This window comes from Chenopodium quinoa, unplaced genomic scaffold, assembly GCF_001683475.1.
Source record: "Chenopodium quinoa cultivar QQ74 unplaced genomic scaffold, ASM168347v1, whole genome shotgun sequence".
In the NCBI taxonomy this organism is placed as follows: domain Eukaryota; kingdom Viridiplantae; phylum Streptophyta; class Magnoliopsida; order Caryophyllales; family Amaranthaceae; genus Chenopodium; species Chenopodium quinoa.
In genome coordinates this window covers 2585656-2606699 of record NW_018743032.1, presented here as the reverse complement: position 1 = coordinate 2606699, position 21044 = coordinate 2585656, and the positions used below count along the sequence as shown (strand labels likewise).

The window sequence follows — 21044 nt, the reverse complement described above, 5'->3', positions numbered from 1 at the left end:
TTGACATCTATGGAGCACCTTTTTCAAATTTTCAAGACATACATCAAAATATGTTCCATAGACAAAGAAGTCATCCATGAAAACTTCCATTGAATTTTTAATAAGACCTGAGAAAATTGCCATCATGCAACGCTAGAACGTGGCTGGAGCATTACATAATCCAAATAGCATTCTTCGATAGGCGAAGGTTCCATAAAGACATGTGAATGTGGTCTTTTCCTAATCACAAGGACGAATAGGAATTTAAAAGAAACCAGGATATCCATCCAAATAACAGAAAAAGGAATGCTTAGCCAAACGTTCAAGCATCTAATCAATAAAGGGGAGGGGATATGGTCCTTCCGGGTGGCCTTATTCAACCTTCTATAATAATACACATTCGCCACCCTGTAACAGTCCTAGTGGCGACTAGCTCACCCTTGTCATTCTTGACAACGGTCATACCTCCTTTTTTAGGTACTACTTGTACAAGGCTAACCCACTTACTATCTGAGATAGGGTAAATTATTCCTGCAGCAAGCAATTTAAGAACCTTTTTTTTAACTACCTCCATCATATTTGGATTAAGCCTTCTTTGAGGTTCTACAGAGGAGGCATGATCGTCCTCAAGAATGATTTTATGCATACAAAAAGAGGGATTAATACCCTTTATATCATCAATGGTATACCCAATAATACTTTTATATTTTCTCAAAATAGTGAGCAATTGCTCTAATTTGTGTCATTAAGCTCAACATTAACAATAACAGGATATGTATTATTAGGACCAAGATATGCATATTTAAGAGTAGAGGGAAGGGGTTTCAACTCTACCTCGGTAGGCGTAGTACTCTCTCCAACACTCGATACACTAAGGACTTCCTTGACTGGAGCTGTGATTGGATTGTCTTTTGCTTCCTCTAGTAGCCTTGTGTACTCCCTTGTTTCCCAATCTTCATCATTGGCACTCCCCATTAACACCGTTTCAAGTGCATCATTCGTTTTTATCAAGGGAAAGTTTCTCACGTTGTAAATCATCAAGGGCGTCCATTTGACAAATAGTCTCTCCCATGGAAGGAGTTCCAACAGCATTCAAGAGTGTTTACTCCATTTTCTCGTCACCTACTTCAAAAGTGATTTTACCATTCTTCATATCAATGATTGCAACTACAGTGGCTAAGAATGGTCTACCAAGAATAATAGGAACATGTGCATCCTCCTCCATCTCCATCACAACAAAGTCGCATGGAATAAAGAATTTTCCCACGCGAAGTGGAACATCTTCAAGTACACCCAAAGGAAACTTGACTGACCTATCCGCAAGTTGTAGAGATATGCGTGTAGGCTTTAGTTCACCCATTTCAAGTTTCTTGCAAATAGAGAGCGGCATAAGACTCACACTTGCACCAAGATCACATAATGCCCTGTTGATTTCTATGTCTCCAAGTTTCACCGGAATTGAGTAGCTACCCGGATCGCCTAATTTCTTAAGAAGTGTGTTTTGCAAAATTGCACTACACTCTGCAGTCAACGCAACCGTAGCATTCTCCTCTAGCTTCTTCTTGTTAGAGCATATCCTTTAAAAAAATTTCATAGGATGGCATCTCGGATATTGCAACTAAGAATGGAATGTTGATGTGGAGCTTTTTCAGAATATCAAGAAATTTTCCATACTTTTTCTCTAACTTAGCTTGAGCCAACCTTTGTGGAAAAGGAACCTGTGGCACATATGGAGCAGGTGGTGGTGGAGACGATGCCTTTAGCTCTTCCTCAATCACACTACCATCAATCGCCTTCTCAGTTGTGACTACTCCCTCAAGAACCTCCTTTAATGGCTCCCTTACGGGAGGATCTTCCAACTACTTTCCACTTCTCAAAGTCACGACATTCATATGCCCCTTTTGTTGTTGCTCTATTTGACCCGGAAAGGTACCCGGAGTCCTTGAAGATTAGCCAACTTGATGAGCAAGTTGACTTATTCGATTTTCCATGAGCTTGTTCTAAGCTTGTAACTATTATATGGAATTGTTTGTTGTGGTTAGATTTTTGAGGAGGTGGTTGCATAGGTTGTTGGTTTGGATGTGATTACATAGGTTGTTAGACTGGAGGTGGCCTTGCTTGAAAACCAAGTGGTGCATTATAATTGTTGGTTCGAGGTGGTGGTGGAGGCGGATTTTGTTGGGCTTGGGTATTCTTGTAGGAGAAATTTGGATGATGTCTTCACCCTCGTTATATGTGTTTGAATGGGGTTCATATGGCCTTTTGGGATTTGAAGATTAGAATGCATTGGCTTCCTCGATCGACATCTCATTCGAATTCTATGGACAATCAGGTGCAATGTGACCCTGTACATTACGTATTTCACAAGTTTCAGGTGAGCTAGAAGATGATCCAGCTTGTAGTCTATCGAACTTGCTTGTCAATGCCTGCACAGAGCTAGTCAAAAGAGTTAGAGCATAAACATCTAATTTTCCTCCCTTCTTCACATTATTTCGGCCTCCTGGATGATAGTTGTCATTAGCCGTCATCTTCTCAATTAGCTCCTTCACCTTAGTTGGGTTCTTAGTCAAGAGAGAACCCCCAGACGCAGCATCAATATAGATTCGGAACTCATGATTTAAACCATATAGAAGGTTTGGATCAACATCTATTCAAGAATACCATGGTGAAGGCATTGTCTCTGCAATCGCTCGAATCTCCTCCATGCTTCATATAGGGACTCATCATATGACTGCCTGAAAGTAGATAACTCGTTTCTCAACCTTACAGTCTTTTCCTGTCCCAAGAACTTGACTAGAAAAGCCTTCACTAATTTGTTCCATGTGTCAAATGAGCCAGAACCTTCATCTCACAACCATTCTTTCGCCTTATCCCGTAATGAGGAAGGAAAAAGGCAAAGTTTAAAAGCATCATCTGTAACACCATTTAACTTCATAGTATCGCATTTCTCCAAGATACTATCAATGTGACTCACTAAGAAATCATGAGGTGTCCCTACAAACGAATCATTGGAGATGAATTGAATGAACTGTGGTTTCAATTAGAAGTTCTGAGCAGTAACGGGAGGTCTGACAATGCTAGAGAGGAGTCCGGTTGTTGTATCAGGAATACCGTACTCCAAAAAAGATTTTGTTCCTTGGTCATCCATGTTTCTATTGTTTTGATTCCTCCTTCTTCTTCTACCTCTTCGTCTCCTTGCAGTTGCTTCGATTTCAGAACCAAAAGGTGTTAAATCATCTGATCCTGAACGTCATGTTTGCATGCGACAAGGAACTAAAAGCAGAGTATCGAAAAAACAAGAGACAATAGCCGAAGCAACGAAAAAGGCTTAGTAAAAACAAATCACAAATAATTTGATAGAAACCGCTAGTCCCCGGCAACGGCGCCAAAATTTGATAGGCGTGTCGCGTACCTAAAAAAAATAAACCAAACAAGACCACTACTATGCAGACGGGAAGGTAAGGATCGAATCCCAAGAGACTAAGGTTCACCTAATTAATTAGACTCAAGCAATCATTAAGCAAGTAACCAATTCAATGATGAAGAGTACTAATAACTAATATACTAAATAGCACAATTAATCTAAGGAAAGTGATGAATCAATAAACTAAAACATCCAAGATCACGCATTACCACGAATATAATCGATACACTAGTAAATCTACCCCCAATAACAAATCAATTGACAAGAGGAAAAGCATTCCCTAGACAATACCAAAGGTCTCTTCCGTGTTATCAATGGCTTACCAAATCAACTATCAATCCCATTTCCATAGAATAAAGCAAATGAGGGACATTAAACACAATACTTAACTCCCTAATCATCCAATCACCTACTTCCGTAATGAACTTCAAACCCTTAATTGAAATACCCAAATCCCGTTAATACCCAACTTCCGTTGCGATAAGAACAAAGGGATGATAACAATAATAATTATTCCTAATCTAGCATTGGCATAAACACAATCAATTAAGCATGTCATTGGGATTATTATTGGAGAATTTAAAGATTCAATTCGTGTATCAATCATATTCGGGCTTTGCAAGATTCCGGATTATGAATCTACTCACACATAATAACGAAAACGAAAACAATATTCAGTAAAGGAAACATAATTAATGAGCAATGAAATGTAAAGGAAAAGAGAATAGATAATTAACAATTGCTTCAATCGAAATAACTCAAATTGTTGATGAACAATAGTCCAAACTAAAGAGTAGAAATTAAACTACGTAAAGAGAGAAAACTAGGGTTTTAAGGAAGTTCTAATATTAGGAAAATAAAAGCTTTCTTCTAAACGTGATTACAATGGGTATTTATACCACTTAAAAACGATAAAATCCGATATTAATTAAAAACAGACTCCGTGCAGCGTCGCCTGGTCTGCCCTGGCATGCACTGCCTGATCGGGCGGACGAGGTAATTCACTTCTTCTCTGTATTCTTCTTCTGCCCAGTCAGTCAGGGCCTTGAGTTCCCGGTCGAGCGCGCAATACAACTTTAAATGAAGCTCTGTCGGTAATGCACTCCTCACAGCCCGGTCTTCTTGGGCTTGGCATGCCCGGTCGGGCATGTGGGACTTATATGATTCTTCGTAGTTAGCTTGCTCTTCCTTCACCCTTGCAGCCAGGGCATAGGGTGCCCAATAGGGCATTGGGGAAATCTTCTTCTTTCACTCAACAACCTCTTATTTGACTATCCAAAACGAGTCTGATTCATCCAAAAACCTCCGTATTCCTGTGAACCTCAATCAAATAGATCGAACACACTAGAGAAGAGATTGTTAGCGAGAAATGGCTCCATAGAGCCCAAAACCATGCAAATTACGCTATAAAACCGGGATAAAAACATGGTACAAAATGCATACATCATTGCTCCAGCATTCTTCAGTCCGTAAGGCATTACCTTGTAGCAATATATTCCTTAGCTAGTTTTTCCTGGTCATCTTTGTGCATGAGAATCTGATTGTATCCACTGTATGCATCCATGAAGAAGAGTAGCTCGTGCCCTGCTGTTGCATCTACCATGGCATCGATGTGAGGGAGTGGGAATGGATCCTTTGGGCAGGCCTTATTGATGTCTATGAAATCGATGCATATTCTCCACTTCCCATTTTTCTTTCTGACTACCACCATGTTAGCTAACCAGTCTGGATACTTAACCTTTCTGATCTTTCCAGTTTTTAGCAGATTTTGAACTTCTTTGTTAATCACTTTGTTCCTTTTTAGTGTAAACTTCCTTCTTTTCTGCTTTACTGGTGTATGCTTCGGGTCTACGTTCAGCTTGTGTGTAATTACTTCTGGGGGGATTCCCTTCATGTCTTCGTGTGTCCATGCAAACGCGTCCTTCTCTGCTTTTAGGAATTCTATGAGTTGCTTACTGAGATCTTTACTTAACTCTGCTCTTATTCGTACTTTCTAATCTGGATGGTCTGGATTCAGCTAGACCTCGATTGCCTCTTGCTCTTCTGCTATACTGATCTTTTCCTGGCCTAACTGAATCTCTGATTGCTATGCTGATCCTTTCTATGCCAATGTATCTTTCAAGGCTATCTTGTAGAATTCTTTAGCTTCTTTTGGGTCTCCCTTGATTTCTTGGATTCCCCACTTGGTGGGAAATTCGATGATTTGAAGATACGTAGATGGGACGGCTTTCATTTCATGTATCGAAGGTCTGCCCAGAATTACGTTGTAGGATGATAGGGTATTGATCACTAGGCACTTCACTTGCAAATTGATCCTTTTTGCATAGGTAGGCAATGTAATCTCTCCAATGGTCTTTTTAGTTTCTCCACTGAATCCGACCATCATTGTTGACTTATTGATGATGTCTTACTCGTCAATGTTCATATGTTTCACTATATCGAGCATAATAATGTTCGCTGAACTTCCGTTGTCAACCACTACTAGAAACCACCTTATTTACGACGGAAAAAATCCGTCGGAACACCATGACAATCCATCGAAAAAGGCAGTTTCCGATAGAATTCCGTCGAAAGACATCGTCGGATTTCACTTTGTAGGATTTTTGGCTTCTTCCGAGGGCTTTTCCTTCGGAAACATCCATATCGACGAAATTTCTGACGGATTATAACTTGTCGGAGCCTAAGTTTGACAAAAATGGGAAGTTCGTCGCAAGCTTCCGACGGACGATATTCCGTCGGAAGCTAAGCTCCTTCCGACGTATTTTTCCGTAGGAAGCACTTACATTTTCTACGGAAAAATCCCTCGCTATGTTCCTACAGATATTTTTCCGTCGCAACCTACCGACGGAATATTCCGTCGGAACATTTAGCCCTTTGCCACAGATTTAAATTCCATAGGAACTTTGCGACGAAACTATTTCTAGTTTGACTATTTTCCTACGGCACATTGCTACCCTTTGATACCTGTACTTCCTGCTTCTAATATTACGACAGAATAAAATTATTGGTTTTTGTGCAAAAATAATTATATAATTATATATATATATATATATATATATATATATATATATATATATATATATATATATATATATATATATATACTAATTCCAATGTGTACAGCAAAGTAATGTAATCTAAAATTAGTACTAATAAACACTACGTAAATTAAAGCTAAGCAACTGCGGGAGTGCCCTGGCCTGCTCCAACACTACCGGGGTCGTCGTCCATGAGATCTTGAAATGGAGGTCGCACGGTGGAACATGTATCATTGGGGTAACGACTCATCATCCTCTCTTCCAACCTCTTCTCCATTTCTTCCATTAGGGCTCTTACTGAGGCTTGAACTCGGGCTTGCATCTCGAGTTCCATTTCTTCCCGAAGAGCCTGCACCCTGGTTTCCATCTAATCCTGCATCTGAGAAACAAGGGAGGGCGTGTACTGCATGGAAGATGTAGAAAGTCGACCCATCTGGCTACCATAGTAAAGGTCGGCACTTCCGCCAAGTCCCTTCACACGTCCTTTTTTCTTCCGACCACCCATTGTCTCCCAGTATAGCTCATTCGGACTCTTCTGAATCCTTTGAGTGCTAGCCTCCTCAACCCTCTTTTGGTAGGCCTCCTACAAGATAAACATATGAAAAAGCACAAACGAGTTAGTAAGTTATATAATTAAGCTTTGGGTACCATATTCATGAAAAATAAACCAAGTACCATGACGTAGGTGACTTCTACTTAGCCCAATTACTTCATTTCTTAGAAAATGAGCTCTTTTTTTCTAATTCCATATCAATTAAACATAGTTTTAGGTATCTAAGGCTTGAAATGACCAAAAAAAAAAAACAAAGTAACAAAGTTTTAGGTACAATATTCATGAAAAATGCACCAACTAGGGCCTAAGTGACTTCTATGTTGCCCATTTTCTCTATTTCTTAGCTAATGCTATCATTTCTCATCCAAACATGTCAAATGTACATATTTTTGGGTGTCTAGGGCTTGAAATGCCAAAAAAACCCTACACATTAAGTTTTGGGAACCATATTGATGAAAAACGCACCAACTAGGGCCTAAGTGACTTCTATGTTGCCCATTTTCTCTATTTCTTAGCTAATGCTCAAATTGAAAGGAATGGTGTCCTTCCAACAAGTGTATTATTCCGATAGAGGGTTCAGAATTATTACAGAGCTAATCTTCAGTAAGGTCAAGTGATCGGAATGCCTAGGTGGAGGCCGCTTCCGATCAGTAATATCAAGGTACAATTGATATTAAAGCTTAATCTTAACTGAACCCTTCGGGTCAAACCCAATCGAATCTCCGATCCGAGACGTCGAATTAATCCAAAAGGATTTAATGAGTCGACAAAGTTTTACGAATACAGACGTCGGGAATCGAGCCTAGGGCGTCGAGACCGAGCGTCGCATAATCACAATTGACAAGTATGAGTGTAGCCGTAGCAAGGCTAGGCTAGCTAAACATAGGCGCTAGGCGCGCCATAGCAGCCCTAGCATCACGCCTATGCGATGTCGCAGCCCTAGCGTGATGGCTAGACACCATGGCTGGCTATCTCTAGCACCAGGCGCGCCCACACAGCCCTAGCATCATGCCTAGGCGCTATCGCAGCCCTAGCATGATGCTGGGCGCCATCGCAAGCCAGCAGCCCATCGCAGGCCTATGCGCATCACTAGGCACACCATGCGTGGCCTAGGATGGCTGGGCACCATCGCAGCCCAGGCAGCATCACTAGGCGCACCATGCGTGCCCTAGGATGGCCTGGTGCCATAAAAGCCCTAGCATAGTGCTGGGGGCATGGCAGGACCACACGCACCAAGCGCAGCTAGTGCTAGGCATTGGCGCATGCGTGGTGCGTGGTGCTTGGGCGAGGCATGTTCGTGCATGGTGCACAATGCCGAGGCTGATGCGTGTGGCTGTGCGAGAGTGTGTGCAAGGGGCTGGGAGGCTAGCAAGCAACGTCAAGCCAAGCATGCGTGACTTGTTAGCAGCACGCATGCTAGGCATTACGTGCGAGAGAGATGTGTGGTGCGCATGGTGTGGGAGTGCGGTGCGTGGCAAGAGGCCAGCATGCGTGGCTCGCTAGTAGCACGCATGCTGGGCCATGCGAGCAGCAACGATGCGTGGGATGCTGGCACCAGCGCCAGCACGCACCAGCCAGAACCAGCGCCAGCACGCACCAGCTAGCACCAGCGCCAGCACGCACCAGCAAGCATCAGCGATGCTGCTGGGCCTGTGCTAGCATGCTGGGCTAGCTGGCACAGCCAGCTGGCGTGCTAGCTGGCAGCTGGGCAGCAGCTTAGGGTGAGGCGGTTTGTGAGGAGAGTGGGGACCAAGGCTTTGGGAAAGCCTTGGGGAGCAAGGTGTTGGTCCCCCCACCTCTCCATGGTCCTCACCTAACACTCTCTCTTCTTTTGACACTTGTCGAATTGTGATTGCTTTTGTTTATTGATTTATTTTGGAAATAAATTAATTAGCAAAAATCCATTCTCCCACATTGATGGAGGATGAAAAATCAAGGGATCATTTCCCTATAAATACCAAGCTTGGTATTGGGATTTGAAACAACCTTGAGTGGAATTAAAAAGGCAACTCTAGAAAAGAGTAAACCTTTGATTCGTAAAACTCATAGTTATTTTGTCCGGGTATTGACTAACCTTCAAGGCTTAGGACGCTCGCGTCGGGTCGAGGGTACGATCCGTCGGAGATCTCGTCTTTTCGGGATTTTGAAGTAAGAGCTCCTTGGGAGCGAAGCACGCGTCAAAGGTATAATTCTTATCCTTAATCTTGTTTGATTAAGTTTATGCTTGTTTAATTGCTTTAATTAAGGGGCGGGTCTTGGTGGGTTTCCTTCCGCGTAGTGTCAGGTCACTACGAAACCCTACACAAATTTCTCATCCAAAAATGTCAAATGTAAATATTTTAAGGAGTCTAGGGCTTGAAATTCCAAAAAAAAACCTACACATTAAGTTTTGGGAGCCATATTGATGAAAAACGCACTAACTAGGGCCTAAGTGACTTCTATGTTGCCCATTTTATATATTTCTTATCTAATGCTCTCATTTCTCATCCAAACATTTCAAATGTTCATAATTTAAGGAGTCCAGGGCTTGAAATGCCAAAAAAAAACCTACACATTAAGTTTTGGGAGCTATATTGATGAAAAAGGCACCAACTAGGGCCTAAGTGACTTCTATGTTGCCCATTTTCTCTATTTCTTAGCTAATGCTATCATTTCTCATCCAAACATGTCAAATGTACATAGTTTAAGGAGTCTAGGGCTTAAAATGCCAAAAAAAACCTACACATTAAGTTTTGGGAGCCATATTGATGAAAAACGCACAAACTAGGGCTTAAGTGACTTCTATGTTGCCCATTTTCTATATTTCTTAGATAATGCTCTCATTTCTCATCCAAAAATTTCAAATGTACATATTTTAAGGAGTCTAGGGCTTGAAATGCCAAAAAAACCTACACATTATGTTTTGGGAGCCACATTGATGAAAAAAGCACCAACTAGGGCCTAAGTGACTTATATGTTGCCCATTTTCTCTATTTCTTATATAATGTTCTAATTTCTCATCCAAACATGTCAAATTTACATAGTTTAAGGATTATATGGCATGAAATTTCAAAAAAAACCAACACATTAAGTTTTGGGAGCCATATTGATAAAAAACGCACCAACTAGGGCCTAAGTGACTTCTATGTTGCCCATTTTCTATATTTCTTAGATTTTTCTCTAATTTCTCATAAAAACATGTCAAATGTACATAGTTTTAGGATTCCATGGCTTGAAATTCCAAATAAAATAACACATTAAGTTTTGGGAGCCATATTGATGAAAAACGCATCAACTAGGGCCTAAGTGACTTCTATGTTGCCCATTTTCTATATTTCTTAGCTAATGCTCTCATTTCTCATAAAAACATGTCAAATGTACATAGTTTTAGGATTCTAGGGCTTGAAATGCCAAAAAAACGCACAAAGAATCTAAGGTTTCAGTACCATATTCATGAATATTGAACTAAGGAACTAAGTTTAGGGAAATTGTTACCGCAATTTCCTTAGTTGTGGGGTTTACTGGCACTGAGCCTTTCCCAGGAAACTCCTTGAAGTGTGTCTTCAGAAACAGCTCAGCAACTGTTGGTAGCTGGCCCTTGTTCTTTGCCGCCTTTGATACAAAAAAATAGGAATAAACGTTAACCATGTCACACCCTTGTTACATTGAAATACACAAAAATGCCTTCTAATATAAGATATTTTTAAATAAACTTACCATCCTTTTTGCATGTTGGATAGCTGACAACGAACGCTGAAAGTGGGTCCCTTAGACGGGTTTTTTCATAGAACCGCCCCTTCTGTTTTTCTTGTTTTGCGCCGACCTCGCCTTGTAAGTTAGATCCGTGGTAACAATGTCCATCATCTTCTTGTGGATCTCCTCACTCAGCCAACTTGGCTTGGAGCCATTCATCTTGTGCGTGATGGTGTGGAACATGTCACGCAGGCGTGTTGCTACCCTCCTCCGAAATGTGAGCTTAACTAGCTCGTTCATCTGAGGCGCCCATCTGAATTGTGCCTGTAAATGATAAAATACAAAAGTTATACACAAAACTAAATCAATACAATAACTAAAACATGTATTAACCAAGAAGACCAAAAAATATCATATGCTAAACAAGTTCCACAAGTGTTCCTTCGTAGCTACAGGAACTTCTCCAAAGTTCCTCCAAGGGGCTCGGTAGTATCCAGTAATTGTACCGGATACCGCACTCCGAACCTTAGGATCATCAAACCTACAACAAACGGGGAACGACAATGTTAAACAAGTTCGAAAATAGTAATATAAGCCTTGTATCTCGTCATCCATATCATGATATGTACGTACCAGAGCGTAGTAGGGTCCAAAGACGGGAGCTCTGACTCATCCCGTGACTCATCCCGTGGCCCATCTTCAGGAGGAGTGGATGGGGGCGTCTGATCCTCACCCAAATCGTTTGCCTCTGCATCGAACATGTCGTCGTTGTAGAGGGCGGCCATTTTCTCTTTTCCCTTTGCTTTCTTCGATGATTGCCCACTTTTTCCACCCGCCATGACTACCTGAATCAGATGTTAGTAAAATGACAAGATATTATAAATAACAAGTGCAGTGCAATGTAATATGGCTTTTTTACAAACACTAAAAAGTTTTACATAAGCCTAATTAATATTTTGATTTTACAATAAGAAGCATACTGTTAAAGGAGATTAACATATTCTCCTACTTAGTACTCTCATCACTACTTTCACTACTAGAGTCATCACTACTATCATCTAATACTACATCGATGTCATCATCATCGTCACTATCACTAGAGTCGATACTAGATTCATCGTCTTCATCATCATCGTCATCGTCTTCATCATCATCATCCCTGGCGTAGTCTGGAATGTCATTCGGTGGGCAAAGCGTTGCATGTACTGTTGGGCATGGTGATTGCAAAAAATCTAAGTCCACCGGAGCATTAACCACTGACCTTGCTTGTGTTTTAAACATAGACCACCATTGAACTCGGTCCCGTTTCAAGCTAGGGTATGATGCGTAGTACACTTGAGTCACTTGGTAAGATAAGACAAATGGATCATATTTGGGGTATTTCTTAGTATGATTTACTTAGATTAGCTTGTATTGTTCGTGTATGTTCATTCCCCTACCACAATCCATCCAATTGCACTTAAACAAAATTGTCTTGTACTGTCTTTTGGGTCCCATGCAGACAAGTTCAATTACGTCGTCTAAAATGCCGAAGTACTCTCCTCCGTCCTCACTTGATACACACACACCATAATTCATGGTGGATTTGTGCTTGCCATGGGCATGTGTAAGGAAATTAAATCCACCTACAAAAATCTGGCCCCAAGTACGAACTCGTCTAAAGGGACGCATGCACATCGCTCGCAGGACATCCAAATTTGGCTTCTCTTCGACCACCTATAAAGTGGTTGAATATCAACATCACGGTTCCCGAATTCGATGAATTGAAATGCAAGATGTAAAATTCATAATTATTTCACGGTTAGACCGCGTATATCACCTTGTGATGAAACCAATCAGAGAATTCAAATTCGAAATTCTCCAAGACTTCTTCTCTATGCAGGAAAGGTCGAGTACTAAGAATGTAGTCCTCAAACTTCCTACGAGTCCAAACATACAATGTAAATCTACAAAGTCATCATTGTAAATGATCGTAAATACGAATACACTGAATACCTAGGCCTAATATACCTTTCGTATTCGCCAAGAATGTCGGTGTTTCGTAACACGAACAAATGTGCACACTCGAGTTCTTTGTCATCTAAGAACCGAGTTCTACCCTCATTTGACACACAACCACTATCCTCTTTGAACAACTCTGGTATTTCAGCGTCGTCCAATGTGGACTCGACGTCGGCATTCACATTTCGACCAAGTTCTCGAGTTTTAGTGTCAACTGTCGACTGAAAGTAATTGGAGCAGAAGTTTGCTATCTCTTCAGTGAGATAAGTATTGCATATGGACCCTTCAACTCGAACCTTGTTCCCAATTTTCCGTTTCAAATGATTGAGAACCTGCAATTATAGTTATGTAACTGTATGAACAAGTGATTATGATATAAAAGGAGGTGAAATAAGGGTCTTTGATTTACCTTTCGAAGGGATACATCCATCTGTATTGTACAGGACCACATAACTTCCCCTCATACGGCAAATGTATAGGCAAATGCTCCATGGAGTTAAAGAATGTAGGAGGGAAGACCTTCTAAAGCTTGCAGAGGATCTCATGTATGTATTTCTCCAATCGCTCCATGTCACTAACTGATGTTGTATAGCAACACAAGTCGCGGAAGAATTGGCTGATCTCTGTAATTGCACTCCAAATATGGCCAGGGAGAAATTCCCTCAAAGCTGTGGGCAACATCCTCTCCATGAACACGTGCATGTCATGGCTTTTCATTCCATGGATCTTACACGCTTGCAAATCTACGCATCTGCTCAAATTGGAGGCGTAACCATCAGGAAACCGCACTTGTTTAACCCACTCACACAAAACTTTTTTCTGAGCCTTGTCAACAGCAAATGGAGCCTTTGGCATGACCTCTTTTCCTCTATCATCCTCTTGAAGATGAAGCTGGGGACGTTTACAATATCTAGCAATGTCATTCCGAGCTGATGGCGTGTCACACGTATGCTTTTTCACATCTATTACAGTGTGAATTAACTGATCAAAGAAGTTCTTCTCAATGTGCATGACATCTAAGTTGTGACGAATGAGGAGATGCTTCCAATATGGGAGCTTCCACAAGGTGCTTTGCTTGAACCACCCCTTCTTTTCATTTTTCAGCCTTTTAATTGAATCGGGTCCATCTGTAGCCTTCGGAAGGTCCTTAACACATTCCCACAGCTCCTCTCCTGACATGATGTGTAGAGGGCCACCTTTCTCTACTTTGTTTTTACAGAATGTATTTTTACTGTTCCGAAAAGGGTGATATGTCGGAAGGAATTTCCGGTGGCAATCAAACCAAGGAACTTAACCACCATGTTCGAGCCAAAATGCTTTGCTCTTCTCCATGCAATGTGGACAAGCTTTCTTACCAGCAGTGGCCCAACCAGACAACATGCCATAAGCCGGGAAGTCACTAATGGTCCATAGGATGGCTGCTCGAAGATTGAAATTTTGTTTCTTCGAAATATCATAAGTAGCCGCGCCAACTTCCCACAACAGTTTCAACTCCTCTATCAACAGTTGCATGTAAACATCCAAGTTGCCCTTAGGGTTTTTTGGACTAGGAACGAGTAACGAAAGGAACATGAATTGTCTTTTCATACACATTGAGGGAGGCAAGTTATAAGGGGTCAAAATGACAGGCCAACAAGAATATTGTCCTCCAAACTTACCATGAGGAGCAAAACCATCTGTACACAAGCCAAGTCTCACATTACAAGGCTCGGAAGCAAACTCTGGAAAGCGACTATCGAGGTGTTTCCAAGCTTCACTGTCACTAGGGTGTACCATTGTGCCTTGAACTTGGGGATTTTTCGTATGCCATGTCATTTCCTCCGAAATGTTCTTGGTTGCAAACAGTCTTTGCAACCTTAGTGTGATCGGGAAATAAAACAGAACATTCGAAGGCACTAGGCTACCTTTGGAAGTCTGCTTGTATCGGTCGCTGCCACACACCCTACATGCAGACAGCTGAGCATCATCCTTCCAAAACAACATACACCCTTTCGGGCATGCATGAATCTTTTAATGGGACAGTTCCAACCCCTTCACAATCTCTTCACCTCATAGAAAGTGTCGGCCATATGGCTGTTGTTCGAAATCTCCTCACTTAGCAAAGAAGCAAAACCCATTAACACATCTGTGAGGCAAATTATACTCACACTTTAGACTAGTGATTCTAGCGACCATCTCTAACACAGACAAAGAACTCCCTTCGTATAATGGCCTTTCAGAAGCCTTCAACAAATCCAGGAAATGCTTAGCTGTTGCATTAGGTTCCTCCTCTGATGATGAAACACTAGCCTGATCTGAGGGCCCCTAATCTTCAGTATGACCAAAAGCATTGAGAACCATGTCACGATATTCATTGGACCGCCGTTCGGGAACTCCCGGATACCCTTCCCCGTGACACATCCAATTATAGTAGTTAGGTATCACTACTAGAAAACAGGTCATTTCCGACAGAAAAATTCCATCGGAAACACCCTGAATTCCGTCGGAAAACACTGTTTCGACGGAATTTCCGTCGGAACGTGTTGTCGGCAGACCCTTTGTAGGAAAAACGAAATTTCCAAAGAAATTTTTCGTCGGAAGAGGTTTTTTTTGGTACCGGAAAGTCCGTCGGAAATTTCCGATGGAATTCAAATTCGCCGGAAAATTCCGACGGAAATTCCGTTAGAAACTCCTGCAAAAAAAAATTAAAAAAAAAAACCTTGCACCACCTTTAACAACCCCAACCCCCCTAATCCAGCCCCAACCACCCAGATCCACCAACACCGTACCTATCCCCCACCCACATCAAACCGAAACCACCGACCATCCCAAAACCCCACCCAAAACAGCCCATATCACCCCCCAAAGCCACCCCTACCAGAACCCCACCCACACCAAACCGAAACCACCCCTACCAAAACCCCACCCACACCAAACCGAAACCACCCAGCACCTGACTCACACCAGCCCCCATCCCACCCAACCACCACCGACACCACCACACACAACCACCATTCCAAAAATTCAGTAAAAACCAAAATTACCCCAAAAATAGGAAAATCAACCACAAAAAACCAAAAATTAACCCCAAAAATACGAAAATTAACACAACACAACATAATATAATTATACCACACAAAAAAATAAAAACCAAAATTAACCAACGAAAATTAAAAGAAATAAATTATTATACAATTTTATCATAAATTTTATAAACTAATATTACGATTCCATACAAAATCAACTAGATCTACACTAAACCTAAATTACAAGATCTAAAAAAAAGACCTTGAGACTGGTGCAGTGCCTCGCGACGGTGGTTGTTGTTGCCCTGGTTTGTTTCGGTAGATGGTGGTTGTGGTTGTTAGGTTGATGTTGGTGGTGAACGGAGAGAGAAAAGGAAAAAGACAAGAAAATGAGAAGAAGACCGAGAAAATTTGAGGAGGGAGGGCAAGAGAAGGAGAAGAAAGAAAGAAGAAAGAAGAGATAGAGGAGGAGGAGAGAGAAACAGAGGACGAGAGAGAATCAGGAAGAAGAGAAGGAGGAGGAGGAGAGAGAAACAGTAGGCGGCTAGAGAAAGAGAAATGAGAATGAGATAGAAATAGAAAGAGAAAGAGTAGGTGGTTGATGTTAGGGTTTTTTTTTATATCATTATATTCCGACGGAATATTCCGTCGAAAATTTCCGACGAATTTTATTTCCGTCGGAATATATGGGCTTTCCGACGGAATATTCCGCCGGAATATTAAATTTCCGATGGAAATCCGCCGGAAATTTTCGGCGGAATATTCCGTCGAAAAGCCCATATATTCCGACGGAAATAAAATCCGTAGGAATTTCTGATTTTTCCGATGAAAATACGTGTCCGTCGAAAACTGTCCGTCAGAAATCGGCCTATTTCTAGTAGTGTATGAAACCCTTGCGATACAGATGAATTTTAACCGTATCCGCATTTCAAAGGCGTTTGTTCTTACATTTAACACATGGACACCTTTACTTCATTCGGGTTACTACTCTCGGGATGATCTGTGACGTACTGAATGAATTCATCAACTCCTTTCACGAAATCTGGGTTAATACTTTGCCCAACCATCCTTTCATACATCCAGCTACGTTCTCTTCGTTTCATGATTACAACTTCTACACAGCTCACACGTATGTACAATCACATTAGTCATAAACCGTTTTTCGTAGTCATTATCCACCAAAGCGTTATGGAAAAGCAAATGAGATTTGATATGCTTCGAAAGGGTCCTTATCACTCCAACCTAACCCATCCTTGTATGTTTATTCTCACTAGTGAATGTAACCCAGGTTTTCAATTCTATGGAAAATCCGCCAGCATTTCCCTACTGTTCTCCAAGTACACGATGTAGGCGATTAAACACACCTACATATGTACCCAGAGAACACGGTAGAGAAATGCATGAAAAGGCAGGATTTTCCCTAGAATCAAAAACAAGGCTTACATTCACCACCTAAGTGAGAACAAGCGTACAAGGAAAGTCCCAACCGGGGACTATTCAAGACATACTCCTAATGTGTATGCCTTGAACGGGTATCTAGGAATATGAATATGCAAATGATTCATTTATTATATATATATAAAGTGAAGGACACATGCATTTTACTAAACAGAGATATATCATAATTAAACTAAACTAAGCAAATAAATAAGAACGCTTATTAAATATTATGTTAAACATTATATCAAACAAAAATATTAAACTAAATACACTAACATACACTTTATTAGACTAAACTAAACTAAACTAAATTAAAATAAACTAACATACATTATTATATTAAACTAAACTAACATGTTATAATACAATAATTAAAAACTAAACTTAAATAAACTAAACTAAACTAAATTAAAATAAACTAACATACATTATTATATTAGACTAAACTAAACTAAACTAACATGTTATAATACAATAATTAAAAACAAAACTTAAATAAACTAAACTAAACTAACATGACATAATACAAACACATTCCTTTCAAATATTTAAACATATTAGAATATAAATACAACAAATTGTATACACTATTCTAAAAACAATAATAAACTAACATATATCTACATACCATTAGTCACTAACATGCCAAGTATAAACTAAATTTTTAATTTTAGCTTTTATATACTCTCTAACCTGTGGATGTGAAATTGTATTTGCCAAAGAACCAAGTAAATCTACAAATCCTACAAATAATTCAAATTAAAAACTTAGTAACTAACTTTATGCTTGCAATTTAAAATGATTAAATGCTGTCAACTTATATTAAAAAATAAACAAAAAAAAATTAAAAAAACGGGAATACTACCTGCTTTCGGCGGCGGCTGGGCGTCGTCTGGTTGTAGACTGGCGGCCGGCTGGTGTTCAAGGCTGTAGGGTTCACATATGATTTTAGTAACAACTCCTAAAAAAAACAAAAAAAAAACAGAAAAAACACCCAAAAACCCGAAACCAATGAATTTAAAAAAAAACCAACAAAACAAACACCAATTACCACTATCCAATGGCGGCGGCTGTGAGTCTTGGTGGTTGTGGTGAAAATCGACGGTGGGTGTGGTGAATTCCAGTGAAGCCTAGGTGACATGGTGGTGGTGGTGGTGGTTAGGGTTTTCCGAAAAAAATGTTTCAAAAAAAAAAAAAAAAAAAAAAAAAAAAAAAAAAAAAACCTAAAATGATACACTTACCGGCGGCGTTCTAGCGGCGGGGTGGTGGTGGCGGCGCCGCTCTCTTTCTCCCTCTCTCTCTTCTTCTTTCTCCTTCTCCCTTTCTCTCTCTTCCTCTTCCTCTTTTTCGTTCTCCCTTTCTCTCTCTTCAGTTGTTATTCTGTTTCTGACTTTCTGTCGTAATTGAACGTTATTTTTTTTAATTGTTACAGCGTTCCGACGGAAATTATTCCCTTGGAATTTACAGGTTCCGACGGAATATTCCGTCGGAAATGGTTTTCCGACGGAATATTCCGTCGGAAATGGTTTTCCGACGGAATATTCCCTCGAAACTTGAATATTCCGAGGGAAATAAAATCCGTCGGAAAATTTCCTACGGATTTTTCCGTGGGAAGGTACTTTTTCCGACGGATTTTTCCAACAACTCCAATTTCCGCCGAAAATTTCCGAGGGAAATAAAGTCCGTCGGAAAATAGCCTAATTCTAGTAGTGAACTAGGATTCTCTTGATTAAGCAATTTCCGACTAGTAGCGAAATTACTGGGCCATCATGGTGCTCTTCCATTGCATCACTCTCTTCAAATATGATTGGAACATCCATCTTTACTTGTGCCTTTTTGGCTGGCTTGTTCATGTTGCTTTCTTTGGCGTGACGCTTTGCTGCTGAATATGTCAAGCCACACACTTATGATCCTCCGGTGATGAAATTCATGGTTTTGACGATCGGAGGAGGAGGTGGGGGCCACCCGATTGGATTCTCTTTCTCTACCTGGGGCTTTGGACCTATCAGTCATGAGTTCTTTGAGATATCCCTTCTTCAGCATGTAGGCAACCTCCTTTCTAAGCACCACGCATTCATCAGTAGTGTGACCAATGTCTGAATGGAAGTCACACCACCTCGATGGATCTTTCTTCTTTCTTGGCCTGTCGCTCTTTCTGGGCCATTGCACAGTATCTCCCATTTTGTTCAAGTTCCTAATCACACCTGCAAGGTTAACATTGAAACAATATTCATGTAATTTAGGGGGGATTTCAGGATCTTCCCTCCAATTTGTGAATTCTCCCTCGACAACACTAACTATTCCTTCCTCAAAGCAGGATCACTAATAAGGCTTGAATCTATGATCCCTCCTAAGAAAGTTGTTGCTCCTTGATGAACAATCTGGCTCAGGAGTTTTCCTTGCATAGACATCCTCTTCAATCTTGACTTAGGCCATTGCCTTAGCCTGAACATCTTTGAAAGTTATGCAGGGATACTTGGTCAGTTCCTTATAGAGCTCTTTATGGTCAAGCAGTCCTCTTTTGAATGCTTCAATAGTTGTGGGAGCATCGCATTTATGTATCTCAATCTCCTCCCTATTGAACCTGTTAAGGTAATCCCTCAAGGATTCTTCATGCCTTTACACAATTCTATACATATCTAAAGATTACTTCTCTATCGTCCTGCTGCTAGCGAATTGGATCTTAAATAGGTTGACCATTCCTGCAAAATATCGAATAGTCCCATTATCTAAATTAATGAACCAAGTTAGAGCTGGACCTAACAAGGTGGCTCAAAGCCTTTGTACATGATTGCCTCTCTGATATCTCTATGGATTAAGCCGGTCATCATCTTCTGCTTGTAGAGGGACACGTGCTCATCAGGGTCTGTTGTTCCATAGTACATGGCCATAATGGGCATACTGAACCTTTTTGGCACTTCCACCATGGAAATCTCTTCTGAGAATGGTGACTCTTTGTAGCCATCTGCAGCCTCTTCCTCCACGACACTACGGGGATTTTTGCAATCTTGGCCTCGAACGCCTTGAGGTATTCCTTGACCACCTTTTCTATATTTCCCTCCTCAGTTCCTGCTTTCCTACTCTTTTGGAAAGTACCTACATCAATAAAACCTTCATCTAGGGTTGTGTCCCTGTTGTTAGAACTTTTTTTCCTGTTAGTAGGGGTATGGAAAGCTCCTGACATATCGAGCTGCATGGCTATGCTCTAGAATTGACTGTTTTGGATGCGGCTAACTGTATTTGGTTGCGGAGGGCTTCATTTTGTTTGGTCAGACTAGTGAGTTTGGCTTCAGTTTGGACTTTTTGGGCCAATAGGGTCTCGATCTGGCTTTTCTGTTGGTCCAAGGTTTGGCGAAATGCGTTCATTCCTTCATCAATTTCGGCTATGGTGAAGGGTATTGATTGTCCAGTCATGGCTAAATGATGTTTTTGGCTTTTTGGAGAGTTTTTGGCAGCTTAACTGATTATCAGCCCCACGGTGGGCGCCTAATTGTTTAGGGAAAATCTTAGTAGGGTAGGTCTAGGAATTTGCTTAGGGTTTTAGGGGTAATAACAATCAATCCTACAATAACAATCACAATAACCAAGAACAATAAAGAACGAGCAAATTAGCTAATGGAAAAGAGTTAAAAAGATAATACTGAGTAAGGATAGGCTCCTTGATCAGAAAAGACATAGAATTCGTAAATCACTTGCATATATTTTCGAGTACTAATGTATGAATGAGGCTTGTACATGTTTTGGTAGCTATTTATACCTAGGGATTGCTAGGGTTTACATATATTTCAGAATAATATTCAAAGGACAAGATCTTTATATTTTGTTCTACTTTCCTTCTTGCTACTTTATATTTTTGGTGCTTTTCTTGTTGGTTTGTTGATTGATTTTGCTGCCTTATTTGTATCAATCAAGCCGTTTGCCTTGATTTTGTT

General features: G+C 40.7%; 1 protein-coding gene across 1 annotated transcript; it reads right to left on the bottom strand.

Annotated features, from left to right (window-relative positions):
- Positions 1–1081: 1081 nt before the first annotated feature.
- On the bottom strand, positions 1082–2801 carry LOC110730362 (DNA damage-inducible protein 1-like). The gene is made up of 4 exons (XM_021910149.1): positions 2747–2801; positions 2331–2626; positions 1654–1838; positions 1082–1556 (listed from the first exon to the last, which is right to left on the bottom strand). The coding sequence occupies exons 1-4, from the start codon at positions 2799–2801 to the stop codon at positions 1082–1084; spliced, it is 1011 nt and encodes a 336-aa protein (XP_021765841.1).
- Positions 2802–21044: the final 18243 nt, after the last annotated feature.